Source organism: Dipodomys spectabilis, unplaced genomic scaffold, assembly GCF_019054845.1.
Source record: "Dipodomys spectabilis isolate Male_0828 unplaced genomic scaffold, ASM1905484v1 ptg000051l, whole genome shotgun sequence".
In the NCBI taxonomy this organism is placed as follows: domain Eukaryota; kingdom Metazoa; phylum Chordata; class Mammalia; order Rodentia; family Heteromyidae; genus Dipodomys; species Dipodomys spectabilis.
This window is the reverse complement of record NW_024870728.1, coordinates 8,450,464-8,473,518: the sequence shown is the minus strand read 5'-3', so window position 1 is coordinate 8,473,518 and position 23,055 is coordinate 8,450,464. Positions and strand designations below refer to the sequence as shown.

At 40.0% G+C, this 23,055-nt stretch overlaps 1 protein-coding gene across 1 annotated transcript in view; it reads left to right on the top strand.

The window, feature by feature from the left end:
- The window catches only part of Acsl3 (acyl-CoA synthetase long chain family member 3), a 49,218-nt gene that overhangs the window by 12,495 nt on the left and 13,668 nt on the right, over positions 1-23,055 (top strand). The window contains exons 2-7 of the mRNA XM_042679125.1: positions 4,477-4,533; positions 9,668-10,081; positions 18,102-18,279; positions 19,390-19,499; positions 20,452-20,590; positions 22,098-22,248. Coding sequence (XP_042535059.1) covers positions 9,704-10,081; positions 18,102-18,279; positions 19,390-19,499; positions 20,452-20,590; positions 22,098-22,248 — 956 coding nt within the window. The 5' untranslated portion in view covers positions 4,477-4,533; positions 9,668-9,703. The remainder of the gene's footprint in view (positions 1-4,476; positions 4,534-9,667; positions 10,082-18,101; positions 18,280-19,389; positions 19,500-20,451; positions 20,591-22,097; positions 22,249-23,055) is intronic.

The following is a 23,055-nucleotide window of genomic DNA, read 5'->3' as shown; positions in this document are numbered from 1 at the left end:
AGTGAGAAGTTTTTTTTTTTTTTTTTTTTTAATTTTGGTGCCAGTACTGGGGCTTGAACTCAGGCCTTTTTCGTTCAAAGTTGGAGCTCTACCTCTTGTGGGGTTTTTTGTTGGTTAATTGGAGATAAGAGGCTTATGGGCTTTTCTGACTGAGCTGGCTTCCAACCTCAATCCTTAGATCTCAGCCTCTAGAGCAGCTAGGAGGATTACAAGTGGGAACCACCAGTGCCCCGCTAAGAAGTTTCTTCTAATGTCAATAATTGATATTTTTCTTAAAATACTTAAACCCTACGCCATACAGTACTGACATGATTGAATCTTTCTCCTCCCTCTCACCCTGTTAAAGAGTGACAATGATGGAATGTCCTGAAATGACCGCCAGTGGCCAAGCAACTGTATACTTGGAAACAATCTTTGCTTGAATATGATCTGAGTTAGGTGTGCTGATATTCTCCCCAATATTCACTGGAGAGATTATTTTGTGTGTATGTCAGGTTTTAGAATCAGCATTATGCTTGTTCTTGCAAAATACAGGACAAAACCTCATACCAATTGTAGCTTAAATTGTCTTTGAAAAATTTTATTAAAGGAATACATTCAAATGATTAGGGGACTTTTAAAAGTAATTTCTTAGGAAGGTGTGTGTGTGTGTGTGTGTGTGTGTGTGTGTGTGTGTGTGTGTGGAATTGAATCTTTGCATATCTGAAAATTTATTCTACTTGAAGTTGATTTAATTGGGAATTCTAGGTTAAAATTAATTTCAGTTTTTCTTTTATGGTGTTAGGGATTGAACTCAGGGTGTCTCATGTGTTAGGCAAATGGTGTTCTATTAAAGCTATATCTCAAAGGTTATAGTTTGAGATTCAAAGCATTATGCCTGACGCCTAATTTTTAGTGTTGCTGACATAATCTGATGCTAATATGGTTCTTGGTCCTTTATAGGAATAGTGACTGTCTTATTTTGATGTGTCTGGAACGCCTCAAATCCCACCCTTTGGTACCACCTCTTTCAACCCTGAGAATCATCCTTACTTGTTGATCAGTTGTAGAATCACTGTATTTGTAGATCACTTGCTATATATATAATTGTGGAGGGGGGGCTTCTAGGATATTCTTAGTCCTGCTCAAAGAATATAGCAGATGGTGTTGAGAGGCCAGTTATTTTTTTCCCGATTCATCTGCTTAGCTCTTAAATCTGAATACTACTGTTTTGTCAGCTTTGGGATATTTTACTGCAGAATGTTTCAGTAATTTGTTTCCTGTTCACTTTCTTTCTTTCTTTTTTTTTAATGCCTTTGTGGAACTTAGTGGAACTTGGGAGGAAGTCAAGGAACTTTGACTACTCTCTACATCTTTTTTTGCTTTTTCTTTCAAAAAACTTTGATTCCCCCTATTGTCCTGCTTCAGCCTCCAGAGCAGCTGAGACTCCACACATTCGCTACTATATTGGTAGTAAAGTTCCTTTTATTCAGGGTCTTGAACTTGGTAGGCAGGCTCTCCAGTAGTTGAGTCACCAATCCCGCAGCTTCCTTTTCTGATACTTCTATTAGTTTTTAATTTCAGTTGCTATTAGTCATTCCCAAGAACTTTTTCTTCCTTTTTTCTTCTGTAGAGCATCTTAATCTTGGTTCATGATTAATAGCACTTCTCTCACAGAGAATATTAATTACATATATATACTTATGCCGGCCATTTCCTGGTTACCTATTTCCATTGAAATATTGCTTCCTCTGTTCTTTTTGTTTTGATTTTTAGTTTTTCTTTGCATTTCTGGGGATTGATCTAGGTCCTTGAACATGCTAGGTAAGCACTCTACCCAAGCCCTGTCTTTTTTTTTTTTTTTTTTGCTGGTCGTGGGGCCTGAGCTGGGCCTGGGTGCTGTCCCTCAGCTCTTCAGCTCAAGGCTAGCACTCTACCACTTGAGCCACAGCACCACTTCCGGCTTTTTCTGCCTATGTGGTGCTAAGGAATTGAAGCCAGGGCCTCATACATGCAAGGCAAGCACTCTACCACTGAGCTACCTTCCCAGCCCGTCTCTTTCTTTTATAAAGATGGTTTTCTCAAATTTCTGGTGATCTAGAGTGTTATCTTCTTTGTAGATTTATTTATTTATTTATATTTATTTATTTGTTATTGGAGATGAGTGTCACGGGGGACTTCTCTGCCCTGGCTGGCTCTAAACTGAGATCCTCAGATCTCTGCTTTCTGAGTAGCAATTACAGGTGTGAGCCACTGGTGCTTGGCTCTCTATGTAGGTTTTTAATTCTGAAATGGGTTCCCTGTTTTGTAGTTTTTTTCTTACACTAATCAGTTAACATTGCCACTAGGTTAATCTCTATGAAATAGGGATTTTATCATTCTCAGACACGAAAATTGGAGGGCTAAATTGGAGGTCATTCCAGACACCTGGATGCCGTTTCAGCCATAGAGCATTACATTTCATTTAACAAGTTGTCAGGTTTAATAGTGGACAAGGATCTTTTCTAGTGTACTGTGGTCTCTGTTAGAATGAAGAAGCATCAGGTCTGGGGTGGAGTAATTTAGCAAATATTTATTTATTTATTTTGGTTGGTTGTGGGGCTTGAACTCTGGGCTTGGGCGTTGTCCCTGTGCTTTTCAGCTCAAGGCAAGCGCTCTACCGCTTGAGCCACAGCGCTACTTCCAAAGCAAATATTTATCGAAGAGACTCAACACTTGTTCTTATTTGAATATACTTGAATACTCTTAGAACCTGTCACCTTAAACCATTTAATTAACAAAACAAAGTAGGCCAAAGTAAGTACACTTTTGGCAAACTTTAGGGATTTTCTAGGTTACAGGCATTAACATTTTTAGCTTTTGCCAACTGCTGCCAAATTGCCCCTAAGCTGGCTGTACTTAGCCAGAAGTACCAAGAACTGTCTGGTTCCAACATTTGCAGTTTTTATTTTTTAAAAAATCTGATGGTTGAAATAATGCTGCCTTTTGCATTTCCTTGATACCTAATGAGGCTATTTTCTTCACTTATTGGACATGTGGATTTTTTTTTCCCTGTGAATTTTTGGTTAAAATAGAGCCAACATTTTTTTTTTAGAAATTCTGTTAACTATGGATATGAATTGATTCCATATGGTGATATATATGTGGAAGCTGTCATAGAAATTAGTAAGGGAAAGTGGGTGCTGGTGGTGGCTATTGGCTTGTCATCTTAACTGTTTTAGGAGGCTGGAACTGAGGTTCATGGTTCAAAGCCATTTGTCCAGGCAGGAAAGTCTGTGAGACTCTTATCTTCAATTAAGCACCAAAAAAACCAGAAGTAGAACTATGGCTCAAGTGATAAGAGTGCTATCCTTGAGCAAAAACTCAGGGACAGTGCTCAGGTCTTGAGTTCAAGCTCCAGGAACAGAACAAAACACTAACTATATGTAAATTAGCAAGGGAATTTATAAGAGGTTTTCTGTTGTGGATGAATAGATGAACTAGTCCAGAATCATAGCTAGTAAGAATTAGGGCAGGGATTTTGAACTTCTCTGTTTTGCTTTTTTCATTAGCATATATAAATTCTACATGGTGGGGCGTGGCACAGGGAGTCATTGTGACTTTTCATGTGCAAATGTGTTCTAGTCAGTCTTATCCATCCTTCTCTTTACCTCCCCCTTCCTAAAATAAATTCAGTGTTTCATTGTTTTACTTTTTTTATACCTGAAAATGAATTAGTTTTATCAACATACATGGCTTTAATTCCTTTTTCTTTCCCTTGTATATTTGGCTGGTTTTCAAGGAATGAAGAAATTAATGAATCAGTAACATGTAAAATTTTTTTCTGAATACTAGTTTACTAGAATACTAGCTAGTAAGCTCTTATTTACTATGTGTGAATTTGGATTGACATTAAAATATTTTTAATACTTTAATAAATGGTTAAATTGCCTACTTGCCTTACAAGTGATTGAGGAAGTCATGTATAGATGTAATATTACAGTGTATAATCTTACTGTTTACTATTACCATAATGAGTAAATAAACGTGTGTATGTGTGTGTATGTGTGTGTATGTATGTATGCATGCATGTATGTATGTGGTGGTGGTTCCTGGAGCTTGTGCTGTTCCTGAGCTTTTTTGCTCAAGGCTAGAGCTCTACCTCTTGAGCCATAGCTCCACTTCAGGCTTTTTGGCTAATTGGAGATGAGTTTCATGGATTTTCCTGCCTGAGCTGTCTTCAAACCAAAATCCTCAGATCTCAGCCACCTGAGTAACTAGGATTACTGGTGTGAGTCACTGGCGCCTAGTGAGTATACTATACTTTTTTAGAAATAAGGATTATATGCTTACATGCCATTTACTGATAGGGTAGTGGTGTTTTCAGGAAAATTTTACAGAAAATTTTTTATAGAAAACTTGAGTTTTAGAAGTAAAATATCTTAAAGGAAAAGTTGATATTGGGACTTTGATTAGACTATGAATGATAACTTATTTTTATGCGTATTTTTTTGACAGCTTTTGGATGTTAAAGGAGCATACTGAGAAGGCACGAGTACCTCCCACCGTTGTCTGGTAAAACATAGTTTTTTAATTATAAGGCTTTTTTTTTGGGGGGGGGGGAGGAGAGGTTCCAATCCTGGAGCTTGAACTCAAGGTTTAACTCTGTCCCTCAGTGTTTTGCTCTAACCTAGCCAGCACTTTATGCTTGAACCACATCTCAAGTTAGTTGGAGATAAGAGGCTCATGGGCTTTCCTGCGTGGGCTGGCTTTGAACCATAATCCTCAGATCTTAAACTTTTGAAAGGTAGGAATACAGGCAGCAGCCACTGAAGCCTACCTCTCTTATGAATTTTTAAAAATATTATTCATTAACTTTATTATAGAGGGGATTACAATTACATCAGTCAGGACCCTGGATATTAGGAAACATTAAAAATGTATTAGACTAAAAGCAATTGAGACCAAACTGAGAAAGTAATTTCATTAATTCCATACAAACTTACTGAACAATGTATTTATTGTTTAAGCAGTGTTCTCTTACCCCCTCCCCCACTTGTATTTACCAGGCAGGTACTCTTATTTCTGTGGCATACTTTCAAACACTTCCTTGTGCTGGTCATCTTTGAAAAAGGGTCAGGTGCTTGCCTTGTCCATGATCTACATATTCTTCCCTTCATAGCTAGGACTACATGTATGTGCCATAGCTTCATAACTAGGACTACAGGTATATGCATAGCAATCAGGCATCTATATTCAGAAGGGGTTTGTGAGGTTTTCTGCCTTGGCTGGCAGTGAACCTCAATTTTTCCAATTTAAGCTTCCCTAGTAGCTAAGGTTACAGGCATAAGTCACCAACACCTGGCTTCTACTTTCCTTTCCTCAGTAAGGACTTTCCTATTAAGTATCTGTACAAGGGAATAGAACTCTAGTTTCTTTATTTTACAAAGTTTACCATTGATTACGTTGATTGCCATTTCAACATGTGATGATCATTTTGAATTTGTGTTTGTATTACTGTATTCCAGTTGGATACTTGAAAAGAAATTACAAATTGAAGGTTAGGAAACATCACTGGACTTTTTTGTTAGCCTGTAGAAGGGTTTTGTGGTAACTATAGTTCTTAGGGTCATACATGATTTCACAATTCTATTTTGTCTTTATTGTGGCTTCTGAAGTGATTTGGAGTATTTGAAATTTTGGAGCAAGAATTTAAGGATAAAGTGACCTGAAGAATTTTAGCATTATATAAGCTAAAGGTAAACTTAGATAGGACAGTTAAGGGAACAGCACAATGTGATAAAGTTAATAGGCAGCGGTTGAAGTTTATCAATATCATTGGTGAGAATTTTATGGCCTGGTCAAGATTTCATAGCAGCTGGTGGCAAAGCTGAGACTGGTGTGTGGTGTGCATATGTATTTAAAATCCCCTTCTCTAGTAAGCAGAATCCAGGGCCTTGCACATACTAGGCAAGTGCTCTGCTACTGAGTGCTACACTTGTAGCATCCTGTTACTGAAAGGAACGTATTTTTAGTCTTAAGGAGAAAGGCTGCAGAGCAGCCAAAGGAGAGTCAAATCCTTTCTGAGCCTCAAAGGAGGTAACTGCTGTTGACATCAATGTGGAACCTGCATTTTTCAGACAGAACAATTTTCCTGAATCTTAACAATGACTTGTAAGGTTTTGAGACTTAAGGAGGGATACATTTTTGCCTCCTAATCTGGCCAATCCAGAATAATTAAAAAATTCTGCCATCTTGATGTGCCTGTTTCCATTTGCAGACATATTTCAATCCTACTTATCTAATGCTAAAACTGACTGTATCTACTCTGCTCCTGTTATAAAGGCCCAGTCCACTTTCTTTCGGTGTGTACTGGATCTGTTTAACCTAGAATGTATAAGTCTGTATTGTCCTGAATGAAACTGTCTTTATTTTTAATATTTCTGATTTCTTTGTTTTTGCCTCTTTAAAGGGAAAAAGTGCACCTCTGGCCCAGCACTTTGGACACTGTATGTGTTTCTGGACACCAGCTGGTTACAGTTTAGTTTAGCTCTGACAGCAGCTATGAAGTTAGTGCAGATCCCACAGGGGCAGGGCTTAGACCTTGCTGATGCCAAGTAGTACCATACTGCTGTGTGGCATGGCTGCCTATGGGAAATTTTCTATAACTCTCCAGGTTTGACATTGTTTTATGGTGAATCCAGGGTAACACTTGATTTGCTGTTGCTAGCTCATTGTAAAGGATACTACTAAGAATTCAGATACAAGAGGTACACATACTGAGATCTAGAAGGGTCTTGAGCAGACCCACAGGGAGCTGATGTCCCTGAGGATTTGTGGTGCAATCATGCTTTGGCACCTTGCTTAGGGTTTATCAATGGCCATTGGTGATTATTAGCTCAATCTACATCTGCCCTCCCTGCCACATTAATCAGATGATAGGACTGGAAATTCCAGTTTTCTAATCATATACCAGTTCCTTTGACAAGCAGCCCCTATTTACCCCAAATCACTTCATTAATAAAATGTATGGTTTGATAAAAAAGATAAGCACAGCAAGCCTTTGCCCCTCACCTAGAAATTCTGGGGATTTTAGAAGTGTTTCAACTGAACAAATTTGAAGATGTTCCTTATCTTGGTAAGAGAACTGGACTTCTAATATGTTATAGCATGGCCTCTTCGTTTTCCTATTTATGATAGCTGCTTTGACGTCTATTAAGTCTTAACAACTGAGCCATGTCAGGGACAGGTTCTGTTGCCCACTTTTTTTTTTTCCTTTGTGTTTCTGTCATGCTGCTATTTCTTCGCATGCCTCATAATTTTGAGTTATGATCTGTACATGCTAGACCATGTAGCAATGTCTTCCTTTGCTACCTGCTTGCTTCTTTGTTGAGTGACTTGGCTGGGGTCTTTCATTGAGCTTTATTTCCTTGGCACACACACTGGTGCTCTGAACTGCCCTCCTTAAGGAGAGACTGGTGTTTAGGAGCTGGGAAGGTGGCTCAGTGGTAGAGCGCTTGCCTTGCATGCACGAGGCCCTGGGTTCGATTCCTCAGCACCACATAAGCAAAAAGAAAAAAGCCGGAAGTGGCGCTGTGGCTCAAGTGGTAGAGCTGAAGAGCTGAGGGACAGTGCCCAGGCCCAGAGTTCAGGCTCCACAACCAGACCTAAAAAAAAAAAAAAAAAGGAGAGACTGGTGTTTAGCAGAGCGGGCTTTATTGAGTTACATTTCACTTACTTACTTTCTAGATGATTGCTTTATTGTTTTGGACATAGCTCCGGACCATGAATTGCTCCACAGTGTGATTTAACTAAAATATTTGCTTTTTAGTGGAGGTTGTGCCCCAGAGGCCAGCTTTATAGGTTGGTTCTGAATCTACAAGGGTTCTTAGTCACCTCTTTCCTTATTGCTGTTAAACTCTGCTTCTTTAATTTGGTAATATGGCTCTAGCCTCATTTTAATTGCTCACCAATACACTCTTTGTAGTTTCTGAAAGTGTTTTGAGAGGCATGAAGTTCTCCATTCTGTGTTCCAAATAAGCTCAGTCTCAGGAATTGCTAAGGAGTTCCCTATTCTTATTTTATTGGCCTGCTTCTCTAGCTGTGGAAGACCCTCTGTTTTCCTTGCATTTAGGTCTCTGCTTTACAAGGGCTGTGCTAAGCCATGGAATGGCTGCTGGTCTTCATGGGGGCTTTTCTACCTGAATAGAGAGAGCCTCTACCTGAAAAGTGAGCTGGGGAAGCCAGGCACTGGTGGCTCATGTCTGTAACCCTAGATGCTCAGTAGTCAAGAGATCTGAGGCTTTAAAGTTTGAAGTCAGCCTCAGCAAACAAATTCCGCCAGAATCTTATCAGCAAAACATTGGAACCAGACGGGTGACACAAGTAGTAAATTGCCAACTGTGAACAAAAAAGTCATGCTACAGTGTGAGGCCCACAGTTCAAGCCCCAGTACTGATACCACAAAACTATGAAAAACGTGACTGAAGCAAAGGGAGTCTGTGTCCATGAGTTTGACCGGCTGCCATGGGGGTAGAGTTCTTGCCTTATAAATGGAAACTGGAAAGAAGGGATTTCTGCAATCTCTTACAACATGGAGCTGAAGGGTAGGAGATGAAAAATGCCAACTGCCTGCCCCATCTGGGGACAGAAGCGTAGTTGTGGATTTGGAGCTGGGCAGGACGCAGCCTGCTTTAGTCTGTTTCTTTAACAATGCTGTTACTACTCTGATGGCCACTCAGTGGTTACCTCCTCTGCCTGAAACATTCTTCTTCCAAGTAGGCTGGGAGCACATGTTTTCCCTTAAGTCTCTTTTGGTATGTATTAACTTTTTAGAGAGGCCCTCCCCAACTACCCATATAATATATTGAACTTTGCCTCTTTCACCCCATAACCTTCCTCACCTCACCACCAGGCCTAGAGGGAAGGTGTGCCTTCCACAAAAGCAGAGATTTAAGCTGCTTTATTCCAGCACTTAGAGCTGTATCCAACATGGTAAAGCTTCAGTAAATCCGATGAATGCCAAATACATACTACAGTAAACTGTAGTTTACTGCCTTTTGCCTCCCAGTTGTACTTGTCTAAATAGACAAATTGAAAAGTAAGTTCTATGTTTGTCAACTACAGTTACTTGATACTGTCCAGAGGGAAAATGGCACTCATTAGGAAAGAACCGCAGCTTTCTAGTGCTCTACCATTTAAGCCACAGTGCTACTTCCGGCTTTTTCTGTTTACATGGTACTGAGGAATTGAACCTAGGGCTTCATGCATGCCAGGCAAGCACTCTATCACTAAGCCACATTCGCAGACCCCAAAGAATGCAGCTTTAACTGAGGAGTGGCTGCTGCCGCCAGAGCCTTCATGTAGAAGGCTTAGAGCAGAATACTGAAGTCAAGGAAGTGTGGTCTCTTACTTATTTTCTTCTCTCTCTGGCTTGCTTCTTCCAGAAGTGCTCTGTGGATATTTAAGGTAACATGGAAAGGCCACCTGTTGATAGTATGTGGTGGCATCTTCTCTGTGGAATTCTGTTTTAAATGGTGACATGGTACAACTGTGTCTCCTAAAAATAATAGGACATTGCAGGGGTCTAGTGTACTAATTCATCTGATTGAAAGAGAAACAACAAAAAAATCCACAAAAATTAATGTGTCTAAAATGAAGAAATTTTCTTAAAGTGATTTTTAATTAATGTCTATCTCTTTTTTTCTAGATTCTTGCTGCAGTCTGTTCTATTCTTTGAATACTGATGAATAACCACGCATCTTCAACACCATCTACCATGAAGTTAAAACAGACCATCAACCCCATTCTTTTATTTTTCATACACTTAATAATATCATTTTACACACTTCTAACATACATTCCGTTTTATTTCTTATTTGACTCAAGACAAGAGAAATCAGACCAAATTAAAGCAAAGCCTGTGAATACGAAGCCTGACTCAGCATACAGATCTGTTCATAGTGTAAATCATTTGGCTTCAATATTGTACCCTGGATGTGATACACTAGATAAAATTTTTATTTATGCAAAAAACAAATTTAAAGACAAAAGACTTTTGGGAACACGTGAACTTTTAAATGAAGAAGATGAAGTACAACCAAATGGAAAAATCTTTAAAAAGGTAAGATGATCTCTTTTTGGTCAGTCATGGGCTCGAGCTCTGGGCTGGTAAGATGATCTTTTATTACCTTTTAGTCTTCTCTGCCCACGGTGTATGTACATTTAGAAATGGCGGCAGCTGCTCCTGCTGGAGTCTCCTGCTATTGTGGGGGAAGGGGCTATACTGTGCCTCTTTTGATGTCTATACATCAGCACTGATATGCCCTGAATTTTCTGGAAAACAGTCCAGGTCTTGGTCTGTGACCTGCTGTGTCTGATGATTTTCATGGGGCTTGCAGTGAGTGCTTGATATGTGCCATTTATGTAGTTTTAAGCTTTCTTTTCAACTACTATAGAGGACCCTGCCATTATTGATTTGAAATTGAGACATGCATGACCAGAGCCAGGCATGCTTGTCACACACCTGTAATTCCAGCACTCTAAAAAGAGTCTGAAGTAGGAGGATCACAGATTGGGACCAGTCTCTGGGTTACATGGTCCTTTAAAAAAAAAAAAAAAAAAAAGCTAGGTAATAAGTTTAAAACTTTTAAAGGCAAAGCCATTCTTCTTTTAACCAGTTCTAGAAACATCTTGACTCCTTGAGTCTTGCTTTTCTGCTAGTCATGAGCAATGCACAGCTCACGGGAATAGAACACAAATAATCACAACTTTAATGAAATGAACTTCATTTTCTGGCAATGAGAAAGCCATGGGGCATATTACCTAATCTCTAGTAGCCCATTAATTTTACCATTTTTTACCTTATAAATTTCACGTCATTTTCCTCTAGACGTAAAAGGAGATGGCAAAAAAGTAGATGTCAGTAATTCCTTTCAGCTAAAAACATGTAATTCATCAACCTAGTTTTCTTTTACTTTACATTTTGTCTTTTGGAACCGTCTGTAAACATGCCTTCCTTATAGCTTCAGAAGTGCTCTGATTTGGATGAAGTTACATAGTTTCTATGCTTTAAAAAATTAAAGTTTCTTCACATAGTTGTACAAAGGAGTTGCCATTCAACAAAGCAGCTTATAAATAAAACTTACCTTTATCACTGTCCCCTCCTTCATCATTGTCACCCCCCTTGGACCTACTTTTTCCTTTTTCTTAATTTTGTCGTATGTACAATGAGTTCTTGTTTGTATGGTTGCTTTGCTTTTAACTGTATTTTTTCTTTTTGTCTTTATTTTTTGGTACTGGGGATCGAACCAAGGATGTTGCACTTGCTAGGCAAGCACTTTGCCACTGAGCTATATCCCAGCCATTACTTTGTTTTTAAAAGACATATTTTTCTATTTCTTTCAATAACTTTTTTTTTTTTCTTCATTAACTTTAGAGTAACTTGGAGTTAGCAGCATGTTTTTCTCCCAAGACTGGCACTCTATGACTTGAGCCATACCTCCGATTTTGGCTTTTTTCTGGTTAATTGGAAATCAGGCTTACAGACTTTTCCTGCCTGGACTAGCTTCGAACCACAGTCCTCAGATCTTAGCCTCTTTTGAGTAGCTAGGATTATAGACATGAGCCACCAGCACCTGTATCAAAACCAGTCTTTAAAAATGAAGCTGTAAACTGGATGCTGATTACTCATGCCTGTAATCCTAGCTACTCAGGGAGGCTGATATCTGAGGATTGCAGTTTGAAGCCAACCAGGGCTTTTCTGCCCCGGCTGGATAACCACTCAGAAACCTGGAGCTGTGGCTCTATTGATAGAGCACAAAGAGGCACAGGGACAGTGCCCAGGCACTGAGTTCAAGTTCCACAGCTGACTAAAAAAGATGAGGATGAGAAGACTTCCTCAGACTTCCAATTCATAATGAGTTGAAATTGTGCTTAATTACCTATCTTTGCCACACACTTAGTAAATTGCAGAGTTCCTCTTAACAGTAATGAACAAAACACACTGGTTGGTTTTCTTGTATGTCTTAATGTATGCTGAGAGGAAGAGAAGCAGTATGTTGATGAAGCTCCTGAGAAAAAAAATGCAGCTGATTGATAATCAAAGAAGGCTTGCAAAATAATGTTACGGTTAAACTGAGACCTGAACTGAAGGAATCAACTTTTTAGAGCTGGCACTGGGATGGAGTACAGTACAGTAGATGTTTGAGACAGAAATAATCTCTTGGGGGTGACACTGTTCAAAAGGAAATGTACTCATTACCTGACTTACGCAACCACAACCCCTCTGTACATCACCTTTACAATAAAATTTTAAAAATTAAAGAAATAGAAAAGCCTTTGTTGAATGAGGTTCTTAGGCTGCACAAGTTAATAAGGCAGACCCAGAGATAGGACTTTCTTCCCTTGCCTTGCTCCAGCACAGCCTGCCTGAAGGCCAGAAGGATGAGGTTACCCTTTCAGGAAGTGAGCAGGGTGAGAGAGTGGAGCTTTATAAAACCCTTTCAGGAAGTGAGCAGGGTGAGAGAGTGGAGCTTTGGTCTCGGGGCTTGCTGGAACAGGGTAAGGGTTTTGGACTCTGTTGTTGGAAGAGCAAGCCCTCCATACAGAATGCTAAGCAGGGTAGTGACCTCTTTTATGTGAGTTGTAGGGGGAGAGGAGTGTAAGCAGTTTGCTCAGTTGGTGTGAAATGAGAACAGAGATGAATTATTGAATGCCAGGAATGGATGGAGGTGGAAAGAAATGCTAGATTTAGGGTCTATTTTGTGAATAGAGTGGATAGGCCCTATTGATGGACTTGGGAATGTGTTGGGGAATAATTCCTAAACTTTATGGAACACTTGGAGTGGGGGGTGGGGGGGTGAGAGGTGGCATACTATTCTCTGCAACTCTAGGAAGGATACAGAGAAAGAGAAAAGGAGAAAGAATGAGCTTTGGCGCTTGTTACATTTGATGTGTCCATTGGACCATCTCCATTCAATTAAATCATTGGATATCTAATTTGGGACTGTCAAAATTGAAGATGGAAATTTGGGAAACTCTTTGAAGCAAAATCCTTGAGAGTCTGGTGTTTGTCAGGAGCATTCAACCATGTGGTCTAGAAGTACAGTGATCGCTCACCTACTGTGGGAATTACATTCCAGAGGGGACCCCCCCCCTTAAATGAAAATCTGAGAAGTAGCAGTGTTAAATAGGTTTTAAGACTTTATGAGCCCCACTGTTCTGTAAACTTTATAAGCTTTTCCCACTCTTTTACTAACCTTTCCCACACTCTTATAAACACTTCCTGCGCTTTTTACACTCTCGAGTTTTAACAACTTAGAAAATTCTATCTGGCTACTCACCACTGAAGTACACACAACTTGAATGATGAAGATCGTGAGTCATGTAGCTGTGCAGCAGTGATGGCAATGAAGGTACTGCACAGCCAAGCAGACACCACTTCCCCCTGGGCCATAACTTCAGTTTCTGATAGGTGTAACTGATCTCTTCATCGGAGTGATTAACCTAGTTGTTGGTGCTGCTTTTTCTTCTGAGGTTTTATAAATTGACATGCCACTCGATTGTATTTATGAAGTGCAACAAATGAAGCACCTGGTGGACCCAGTATAAGGCCAAAGGCCAACTTCCTCCTCCTCTTCAACCTGTAGTTTGTTTTGTTCCTCATCCTTTTCCTCATTTGCTGACTTTGTCATCTCGATCAGGTGTTCATCCATCAGTGGTTGTGACTGGACATCAGTTAGGTCATTCATGTTGTCAGGAGTCATATCATTGAAACCCATCTCCTCCCAGTAATTTTGCCAGCTTCACAGCCTTACTACTGTAGAGTGATGGACTCAGGAGAGAATTCCTTGTAATTGTGACCATTTCTAACTACAATTTTTTCCAGCCTCCATTGTTTCACTCTTCATCTCCTTTATAGCCTTCTGAATATTTAGGAGACAGATACAATATTGTAATCACTCCCAGTATGTTTTAGTGAGAAGTTTTCATCCAAATCCATAGCTTCAACCAGGTTTTGTGCCCTCTTCCCCTTCTCCCCCACCCAGTGCTGGGGCTTGAACTCTGGGCCTGGGCACTGTCCTTGAATTTGTTCAAGGCTAGCACTCTACCACATTGAGCCACAGCACCACTTACAGCCTTTTTGGTTATGTGGTACTGGGGATTGAACCCAGGGCTTCATGCATGCTAGACAAGCACTCTACTACTAAGCCACATTCCCAGCCCTTCAACCAGGTTTTGCAGGATGTTTTGCACGTAGACTGCCTTAAAAGTGTGAATAGTGCCTTGAATCTTGGGCGGAATGAGCAACATGGTGTTTAGTGGCAAGAGCTTTATCTGGAGCCTTTATAGGACAGATTGACAGCATGGCCTCCAGCACTGTCTATGATCAGAAGCACTTTGAACCTATGGGATAAAGCACTGGTGGAACCAATCACCCCTGAGGAGTTTCATGGTTCAGGCCTTGGGGTTGTGCATACAATACTTAGGCAACACATTCTTATTTTTGTTTTTTAGGGCCTTTGGGTTTTTTGACATAAAATAAACCCTGGCTTTATCATAAAGCTCACAGCATTCCCACACATACTGTTATTTGATCTTTTTGAGCCTTAAAACCAGGGGCTTTAGCTTCATCTTTCATAATAAAAATATGAGACAGCATCTGCCCCCTTCTTGATGGATTTGAATTTATCGTTCACGTACTCCTGGGCTCCAGCTTTATCCACAGAGGTAGCTTCTCTATGTAGAGCAATGCTGGCACTGAGTGGGGTTGGTCTGATGGGACAGAGAAGTGCTTGATAGTCCTGCTTCTGTGTCATGGTCCTTGTTTTTATCCTTAGCACCATCTGTGAACTTCCATGCTTTCCACAAAGTTTCTTGGCCTTTGTCCAGATGGTGTTGGTATCCAGTGAGAAAATTTTTCTTCTACAGTCATTTATCCGCAGGGCCAGTGCAGATTCCATCCTCACAATGGCCTTTTTGCGGGAAATGACCATCCTCTTTTGCAGTCTTGTTAAAAAAAGTCATCATTGCCATAAATCTAATATTCTGCTCCTCTTTATGTAGCAAACAGTAGATTCGTTGATTCTGTAATGGTGGCCTACAGCCATGTAGCTTTTTGTTGAAAAGTTCCACCTTTTCTTTGATGGTGAGCATCTTCCTCTGGTGCTTGGGTTCACTTCCAGAAGCCTTAGAAGGTGCAGAACATTTGGGTGGCATCGTAGGGCTTGAAGTAAATTCAAACTTATGAAAACTTGACAAAAACACAGCACTGCAGAGCATTTCATTGGGGTTACAGAGCAAGGTGAGAGTTTGGGACTAGCACAGTTACTGTTTTCTTAATTCAGGTCCTTTAGCCATCTAACTAAGAATTGATTGATTGGCTTGTCTGTACTGTGGTTTGAACTCAGGGTGTCAGTGCTCTTCGGCTTGGGCTAGGTCTCTTACCTCTAGCCCTTTTTGCTCAGCTTCATGTTGAGATAAAGTCTTGCTTTTTCCTGGACAGTGTTGTTATTTTACACTTTTCACTAGTCTGGATGACAAGTGTACCCACCAGGCCCAGCTTTTCTCTGCTGAGATAGAGTCTTGTGAACTTTTTTGCTGAATTGGCCTGAAACTGATATGTGAAACTGAGTAAGGTGTAATAAGTAGGATGAGTAAGTAGGATGACAGGTGTGTACCACAGTACACAGCTATTGTTTGAAATGGGGTATCACAAATGTGCCTGGGTTCCTGTAGATGGCCATCCACCTGGTATCTACCTTCTAAGTGGCTTGATATTCACTCATTGAGCCAAATTAGAATTTTTTTCCCTAACACTAGATACTGGTGGCTCATGCCTATAATCTTAGCTACTCAACAGGCTGAGATCCGAGTACTGCAATTTGAAGCTAGCCGGGCCAGCAAAAAGCTGGAAGTAGAGATGTGGCTCAAGTGGTACTGTCAGCCTTGAGCAAAGAAGCTGAGGGACAGCACCAGATTCAAGCTCCGATGTCAAGCACCAAAAATAAATAAATTCTTAAATCTCATTCAGTGGGACACTAGAGGGCAGCATGATTTTTCATTTTTTTTCTTTCCCTAGCATCTTCTAGAAATCTCATGGATATTGTTTACATTTTAAAAAATGAATAGTCAGAAATTTTATGCAATTATATATTACTTTATTTGCCCATTTGCATGGTCTGGAAATTACCATTGAGCCCAGACTAGCCTTAGACTCAGGATTCTCATACCTCACCCTCCCTGGTGATGGGATTATAAGTATGTATCAGAATATCTAAAATTACATTCCAAGCGTTTGAGATGTATAACAACATAACTGCACACACACACTGTGCATACAGTCTGTTCTTTATTCTCTCTTTTTTTTTTTTCTTTTGGTACCAGTCCTGGGGCTTGAACTCAGGGACTGAGCTTTTGTATTCAAGATTAGTGTTTTACCACTTGAGCCACAGCTGTTTGGTGGTTAATTGGAGGTAAGAATCACATCTCACTGACTTTCTGGGCTGCATTAGCTTTTAATGGCAATCCTTATATCTCAGCCTCCTGATTAGTTAGGATTACAGGTGTGAGCCACAGGTGCTTGGCCTGTCTTTTTTTTTTTGGTCCAGTCGTGGGGCCTGAACTCTGGGCCTGGGCGCTGTCCCTCAGCTCTTCAGCTCAAGGCTAGCGCTCTGCCATTGAGCCACAGCGCCACTTCTGGCTTTTTTCCTTTTGCTTATATGGTGCTGAGGAATCAAACCCAGGGCCTCATGCATGCAAGGCAAGCGCTCTACCACTGAGCCACCTTCCCAGCCCCTGTCTTGTTCTTATATGTACAATTGTGGTACCACTTAAGTTGAAGAAAATTTCTTTTTTTTTGGGGGGGGTCCGGTCGTGGGGCCTGAACTCTGGGCCTGGGCACTGTCCCTCAGCTCTTCAGCTCAAGGCTAGCGCTCTACCACTTGAGCCACAGCACCACTTCTGGCTTTTTTCTTTTTGCTTATGTGGTGCTGAGGAATCGAACCCAGGGCCTCAGGCATGCAAGGCAAGCGCTCTACCACTGAGCCACCTTCCCAGCCCTTGAAAATTTCTAAAGACAAAAATATAGATTAAGCAAGGAGAGTGTTACTAAGGCAAGCTTGAATTTCTGATAAACACAAAAAATAATCAGGCTGGGGATACCAGTGGGTATTAAAGTTAAACAAAAGGACTTTGAATTATATAACATAGTCCTCACATGTTTGCATAGAGACATATTTATTTTCCTTATTCAGATACAGATACAGCATTTCAAATTGGAATTTCTGTGAGCTTGAGTAGCAGGGCCAGTTTCTACTTAATGGATCATATTGTGCTGTTTGGTATTGAAATCCAGAAATTAAGTAAAGGGAAGTGAAATTTTGACATCAGAATTGCTTAGTTACTAGGTTGTTTTAAATGAACACCTGTGTCATTTGAGTAAATAGTTTATACATGAATTATTAGTATATGCTGTTAGGAAATTGAATTTTTTGTTGATCGTGGGGGTTGAACTCAGGGCTTGGGTGACTTGTTCCTGAGCTCTTTGCCTAAGGCTTGTGCTTTACCACTTTGAGCCACAGCGCCTCTTCCAGTTTTACTGCCCAGGCTGGCTTTGAACTCCAATTCTCAGATCTCCTGACTAGCTAGGATTACAGAGTAGCTAGGGTTACAAGTGTGTACCATGGGAACTCAGCAGAAATTGAACTTTAAAATCCCATTACACTTGGATTTGTTGTTTTATCTTTCCTCCCGCTCTTATTTTCCCTCCCCGTTTCTTTGCTCTTCCTCCCATTATCTCTTCAACATCTCTTGATATGTAGCCCTGAATGGCCACAAACTCCCAGTGCTGTCCCAGTATGCTGAGTGCTGTAGACTTTAGACATGCGTCACCATACTAAGCCAAAATGTGAACATTGTTGAAAATCAAAACCAAAGCCAAAACCTTCTGTTGCAAAGATTTAGCATGGGATTCTAGTTGTCATAATAGAAGATACCACAAAGCCAAATCTCATTTTCTAGCATTAATTGGGAAAAACAGCTTTCTATTTGTTAAAAATTTTGGAACATATTCTGATTTATTTCTATAAGTTAATACTTTGTATTAAAAGGTATTTAGTTTTTCTTGTTTTGTTTTTTATCAGGTTATTCTTGGACAGTATAATTGGCTCTCTTATGAAGACGTCTTCGTTCGAGCCTTTAATTTTGGCAATGGCTTACAGATGTTGGGACAGAAACCGAAGACCAACATTGCCATTTTCTGTGAGACCAGGGCAGAGTGGATGATTGCTGCACAGGCCTGTTTCATGTATAACTTCCAGCGTATGTGGGCTTTCCTGTCTTTTGAAAGAGTGGATTTAATGTCATTTTGGGAGTGAAATAACATTTCACTCATAAGATGTTAGCATAATGATGTTAATTTTCACCTTGAATCCAGTTAGTGAAGGACTACTTGTTAGGCATTGGAATTATTTTACTCTGTTTTGGAAGAAGAATCAGTTGTGGAGTGTATGAACCAGTCAAATGTGGTGCAGTGTCTCGAACCTTTGTATCTAGAGAACTAGATGTACAATTAATTACCATCTCTCCTGTTCCCTTGTGAAGTTATTGATGGTTGTGCTAATACATTTTTGTTGGTAATAACATTGGACCTCTAAAATTGGAACCCGATGATGCTCTAGTTACAGGAGAGGCCCACCTCTGTGTTGGGGCATTTGAGTGGTAATTGGAATGCCTCAGGCTTTGAAGCTTAATTCAGTGGTCTTGGTGCCAAAATATCACTGTAATCTTGGAGATGTCTTATCTTTCAAGCAAATCAAGAAGTTTTCCACAGATGTCTTGGAAACTCTTTCATTTAAAACAGGCTTTGCCTTTTTGTTTACAGAGGTTGGAGTTTGCCTTACATTTCAAAGAATTACTCTTTTTACAATCATTCTATGTTAGAAAAAGAAATACAAATCCATGTTACTGCTTATATTATCTTACCATTTCTAAGGATGTTTTTGTTTAGATCTTTTTTAAACTAGAATAATCAGTGTTAACATTTCTTTATATTCAGTGTATCATTTTATATAGGAATCTTTTTTTGTTTTTGGTCCAGTCGTGGGGCATGAACTCTGGGCCTGGGCACTGTCCCTCAGCTGTTCAGCTCAAGGCTAGCACTCTACCACTTGAGCCACAGCACCACTTCCGGCTTTTTTCTTTTTGTTTATGTGGTGCTGAGGAATTGAACCCAGGGCCTCAGGCATGCAATGCAAGCGCTCTACCACTGAGCCACCTTCCCAGCCCAGTGTATCATTTTAATTCTATGTATTACTAATACCAAGTAGAGTAGCCAATGATAAAAGTCAGTACATGAGAGGTTACTTGGTATTTTTGTTTTATAGTTTGTGAAGCATTAGCGTAAGTGATGTGTGCTTCTTTTCCTCGTAGTTGTCACATTATATGCTACCCTGGGAGGTCCAGCCATTGTTCATGGACTAAATGAAACAGAAGTGACCAATATCATTACAAGTAAAGAACTTTTACAAACAAAGTTGAAGGTGAGATCTGCAGTTGTTTGTAACTGCCTGAAACTTTAGGACTTCTTACTGAAACGAGTCTTATTAATGATCCTCAGTTCTGTTATGATACTAAGTCGTCAATATTTTACAAGCTTTTAGGTATATGATACTTGATTCTTTGGAAAACAAAAAGTTACTTTCATATGTTTTTGCATTCAAATAACCCAGAAGTACAGATAGTTAATGCATGTGTCTAAATTGAACTGGCTTCAACTTTATTTTTTTTTGTTGGTCACGGGGCCTGAACTCTGGGCCTAGGTGCTGTCCCTCAGCTCTTCAGCTCAAGGTTAATACTCTACCACTTGAACCACAGTATCACTTCCAGTTTTCTGATGGCTAATTGGAGATAAGAGTCTCATGGAACTGGCTTTGAGCCACAATCCTCAGATTTCAGCCTCCTGAGTAGCTAGGATAATAGGTGTGAGTCACTGGTGCCTGGCAGGGAAAACCATTTCTTTAGTTTCCTGATATCTTCCTCTAGCCCAATAATATCTCTTTCTTCATTTTGTTGACAAGTGAGTTTTCTTCCTCTATACATCCTTAACCTCTTGAAAACACGAGGGACTTTGGGCTATATAGTTCAGTTTGCCTTTGCTTAGAAATTTTTTTTATTGTGAAAATACCATACAGAAGGGTTACAATTACATGGGCAAGATAACTATGCTTAGAATTTGTAGGACAGTAATTAACTTGTGATTATGATTTTATTGGAAAAATGTGGTATACCCAGCAAATAAAATTCTATATAATAGTAAGTTAAATATAGTAAGTTAAATAAAATAGTTAAGTGGTGTAAAGTAATAAAGTTAAACTCAGTCCTCTTGTTGAGGTAAGAGATCAGGCAGTGAATGTGGTAAACTCCCATTCTTGGCTCCTGAACGGTTTGCTAACCCATGGAATAAGAAACATAACAAATGCTTTGTTCTTCCAGGATATAGTTTCATTGGTCCCCCGCCTACGGCACATTATCACCGTTGATGGGAAGCCACCAACTTGGTCCGAGTTCCCCAAAGGTGTCATTGTACATACTATGGCTGCAGTGCAGGCCCTGGGCGCAAAGGCCAGCACGGGTATGTCACGCGCTCTTCATTCTTGTGGATATTCTCCTATCACCATGATTGCCAGAACTATGCCAAGGATGGGCTCTGAAGTTAGATCAAAGGATTGGCACATTGATTTTCTAGATATTCAGGTGGAAGCAAGTTCTAGGAGTACTAGAGTTTAAAGAAAGGCTTCAGGAAAAATACATAATGTTCTCACAGTAGTGTGAATTTGAAATTAAGAGAGTTTTACACTGTTCACTTCTCTCTTACCCTTTTCTGATAGTTTTAGGGAGTTAAAAGTTTTATAAGTAATGCCATTAGATTTACCCCTGTGAACTATCCTTATTAACTGATAGGGCAGCTAACTTTCCCTCCTGTTTCTATTTGCCCTTCCAGAAAGAAGGACTACTTTTTGTTTTTGTTGTTGGTCATGGGGCTGAAACTCAGAACTGAGGCGCTGTCTGAGTTCTTTTGCTTAAGGCTAGCACTCTACCATTTTTGAGCTACAGCTCCACTTGTGGTTTACTGGTGGTTAATTGGAGATAAGAGGATCTCACAGACTTTACTGCTGGGCTGGCTTTGAACTGATATCCTTCCATCTCAGCCTCTTAGTAGCTAGGGTTACAGGTGTGAGCCACCAACACTCAGCTAGGAACAATCTTTTAACTTCCAACTACTCTATCTAGGCATGGTACTGTAGAAGTTATGTGGCTGTCAAGTGTTAGGAAGTACTGCTAGAGTATTTTTGAGTTTTTTAGGATATTGCAAAAGCTTAGATCTAGATACTTCGTCTTCTCAGGGCCCAGTTGTACCACTGTTAGTGATATACTGCAATGGTGTTCATTTTGAGCATGTTGAATTTCAGATGCTGGTGGGAAATGCAAATGTTGATATCTAATGAGCATTGGCATGTACACATTCATTCCTGAGTTAAGTTTGGTTTAAGAGGTTTAGATGCTAGAGGAAGCTAGGTGTTCAAGATAGCTGTGGGAGGAAGTAAGTTGCCCACGGAGAATGATGGGGCCTGTGGCTGTTGAGGACTAGGCTTAGAGAAAGGAAGAAGCCATGTATGGTTCTTTTGTAAGACATCTTACCTGGATGGATAGGAAAGGAAGGGCTTATTCTCCTAGGAACACATTTAAAGGTTTTTTTTTCTTAGAAGTTCACATGTATGGTAGTTCTAAACTTAAATCCTCCAGATGATTTATGTGTGTTATCCACTTCTTTTGGTCTGCTTCTAATCTTATCTTAGATTCATAGTCTTGTGACTGCCAGTGGGAGACACTGTTTTGTAATCCTGAACCCTAGAGTGTAATGTGGAAGTTGTCTGTTAGCACATTCCTGGGTACCCTCATCTAAGGCCTTTTTATTTCTTAGTGGAATTAGTAGAATAGCCTTTGTTTTCCTGGAAAATAGAATTTATGTTCCTATCTCCTAACTACCACGTGAATATTTTGTTGAGCTTGATTAAAAAATGATTGGTAACATGATTAAATTCCTCAGAAGTAGACATTTGTTCTTTTCTTTAATACAGAAACCAAGCCTCATAGCAAACCATTGCCATCAGACATTGCAGTCATCATGTACACGAGTGGGTCCACAGGAATCCCAAAGGGCGTCATGATCTCCCACAGCAACATCATTGCTGGTATAACTGGGATGGCGAGGAGGATTCCCAAACTGGGGTATGTCGTCGTCGTGAAGGGAAGCAGGACCTTGGTGTTGATCTCTGCGCGTCTAGTTTAACCGTAGTGTCATTTTAGTAGTTTTTTTTTTTTTTTGGTCCAGTCGTGGGGCCTGAACTCTGGGCCTGGGCACTGTCCTTCAGCTCTTCAACTCAAGGCTAACACTCTACCACTTGAGCCACAGCACCACTTCCGGCTTTTTTTTTTCTTTTTGCTTATGTGGTGCTGAGGAATCGAATCCAGGGCCTCATGCATGCAAGGCAAGCACTCTACCACTGAGCCACCTTCCCAGCCCCAGTAGTATATACTTAACTTACTCAGAGTCTGTGTATAGTAGACATTTTCTAAGAACAGTAAGGTTAAATACAAAATAATTATATCTGTGAGATTTACAAGAGCATTTATAGGTATTTGTTTCATTGTTTTTAAAAGTGCAAATTTTTATTTGGAAATCCTTTAACCAGTTGGTATTGTTGTTTTATGTATAGAATCATGTTTAAATCAAAATACATAGTTCAGGTGAACAGGTAGCATGATATATTCAGTTTTGGATTTGGATTTTTGAGACAGATTCCAGTGGGAGAAGGCCGGGGGGGCTGTTAGAGTAGGAAGATACAGGTGGGATTTGAGGGATTGGAAAGGGAGCATTCCCAGGGTGGGATCAGTATTGTGATGACTGACTTGGTGCAATAAGAAGAAATTACACAGGCACATACAGTGAATTATTACATTGAACTTAGGAATGGATTGAGAAATTTCTTGTATGCATGTACTTAAGGGGGGAAAAAAAACCTCTTAAGATAGAAT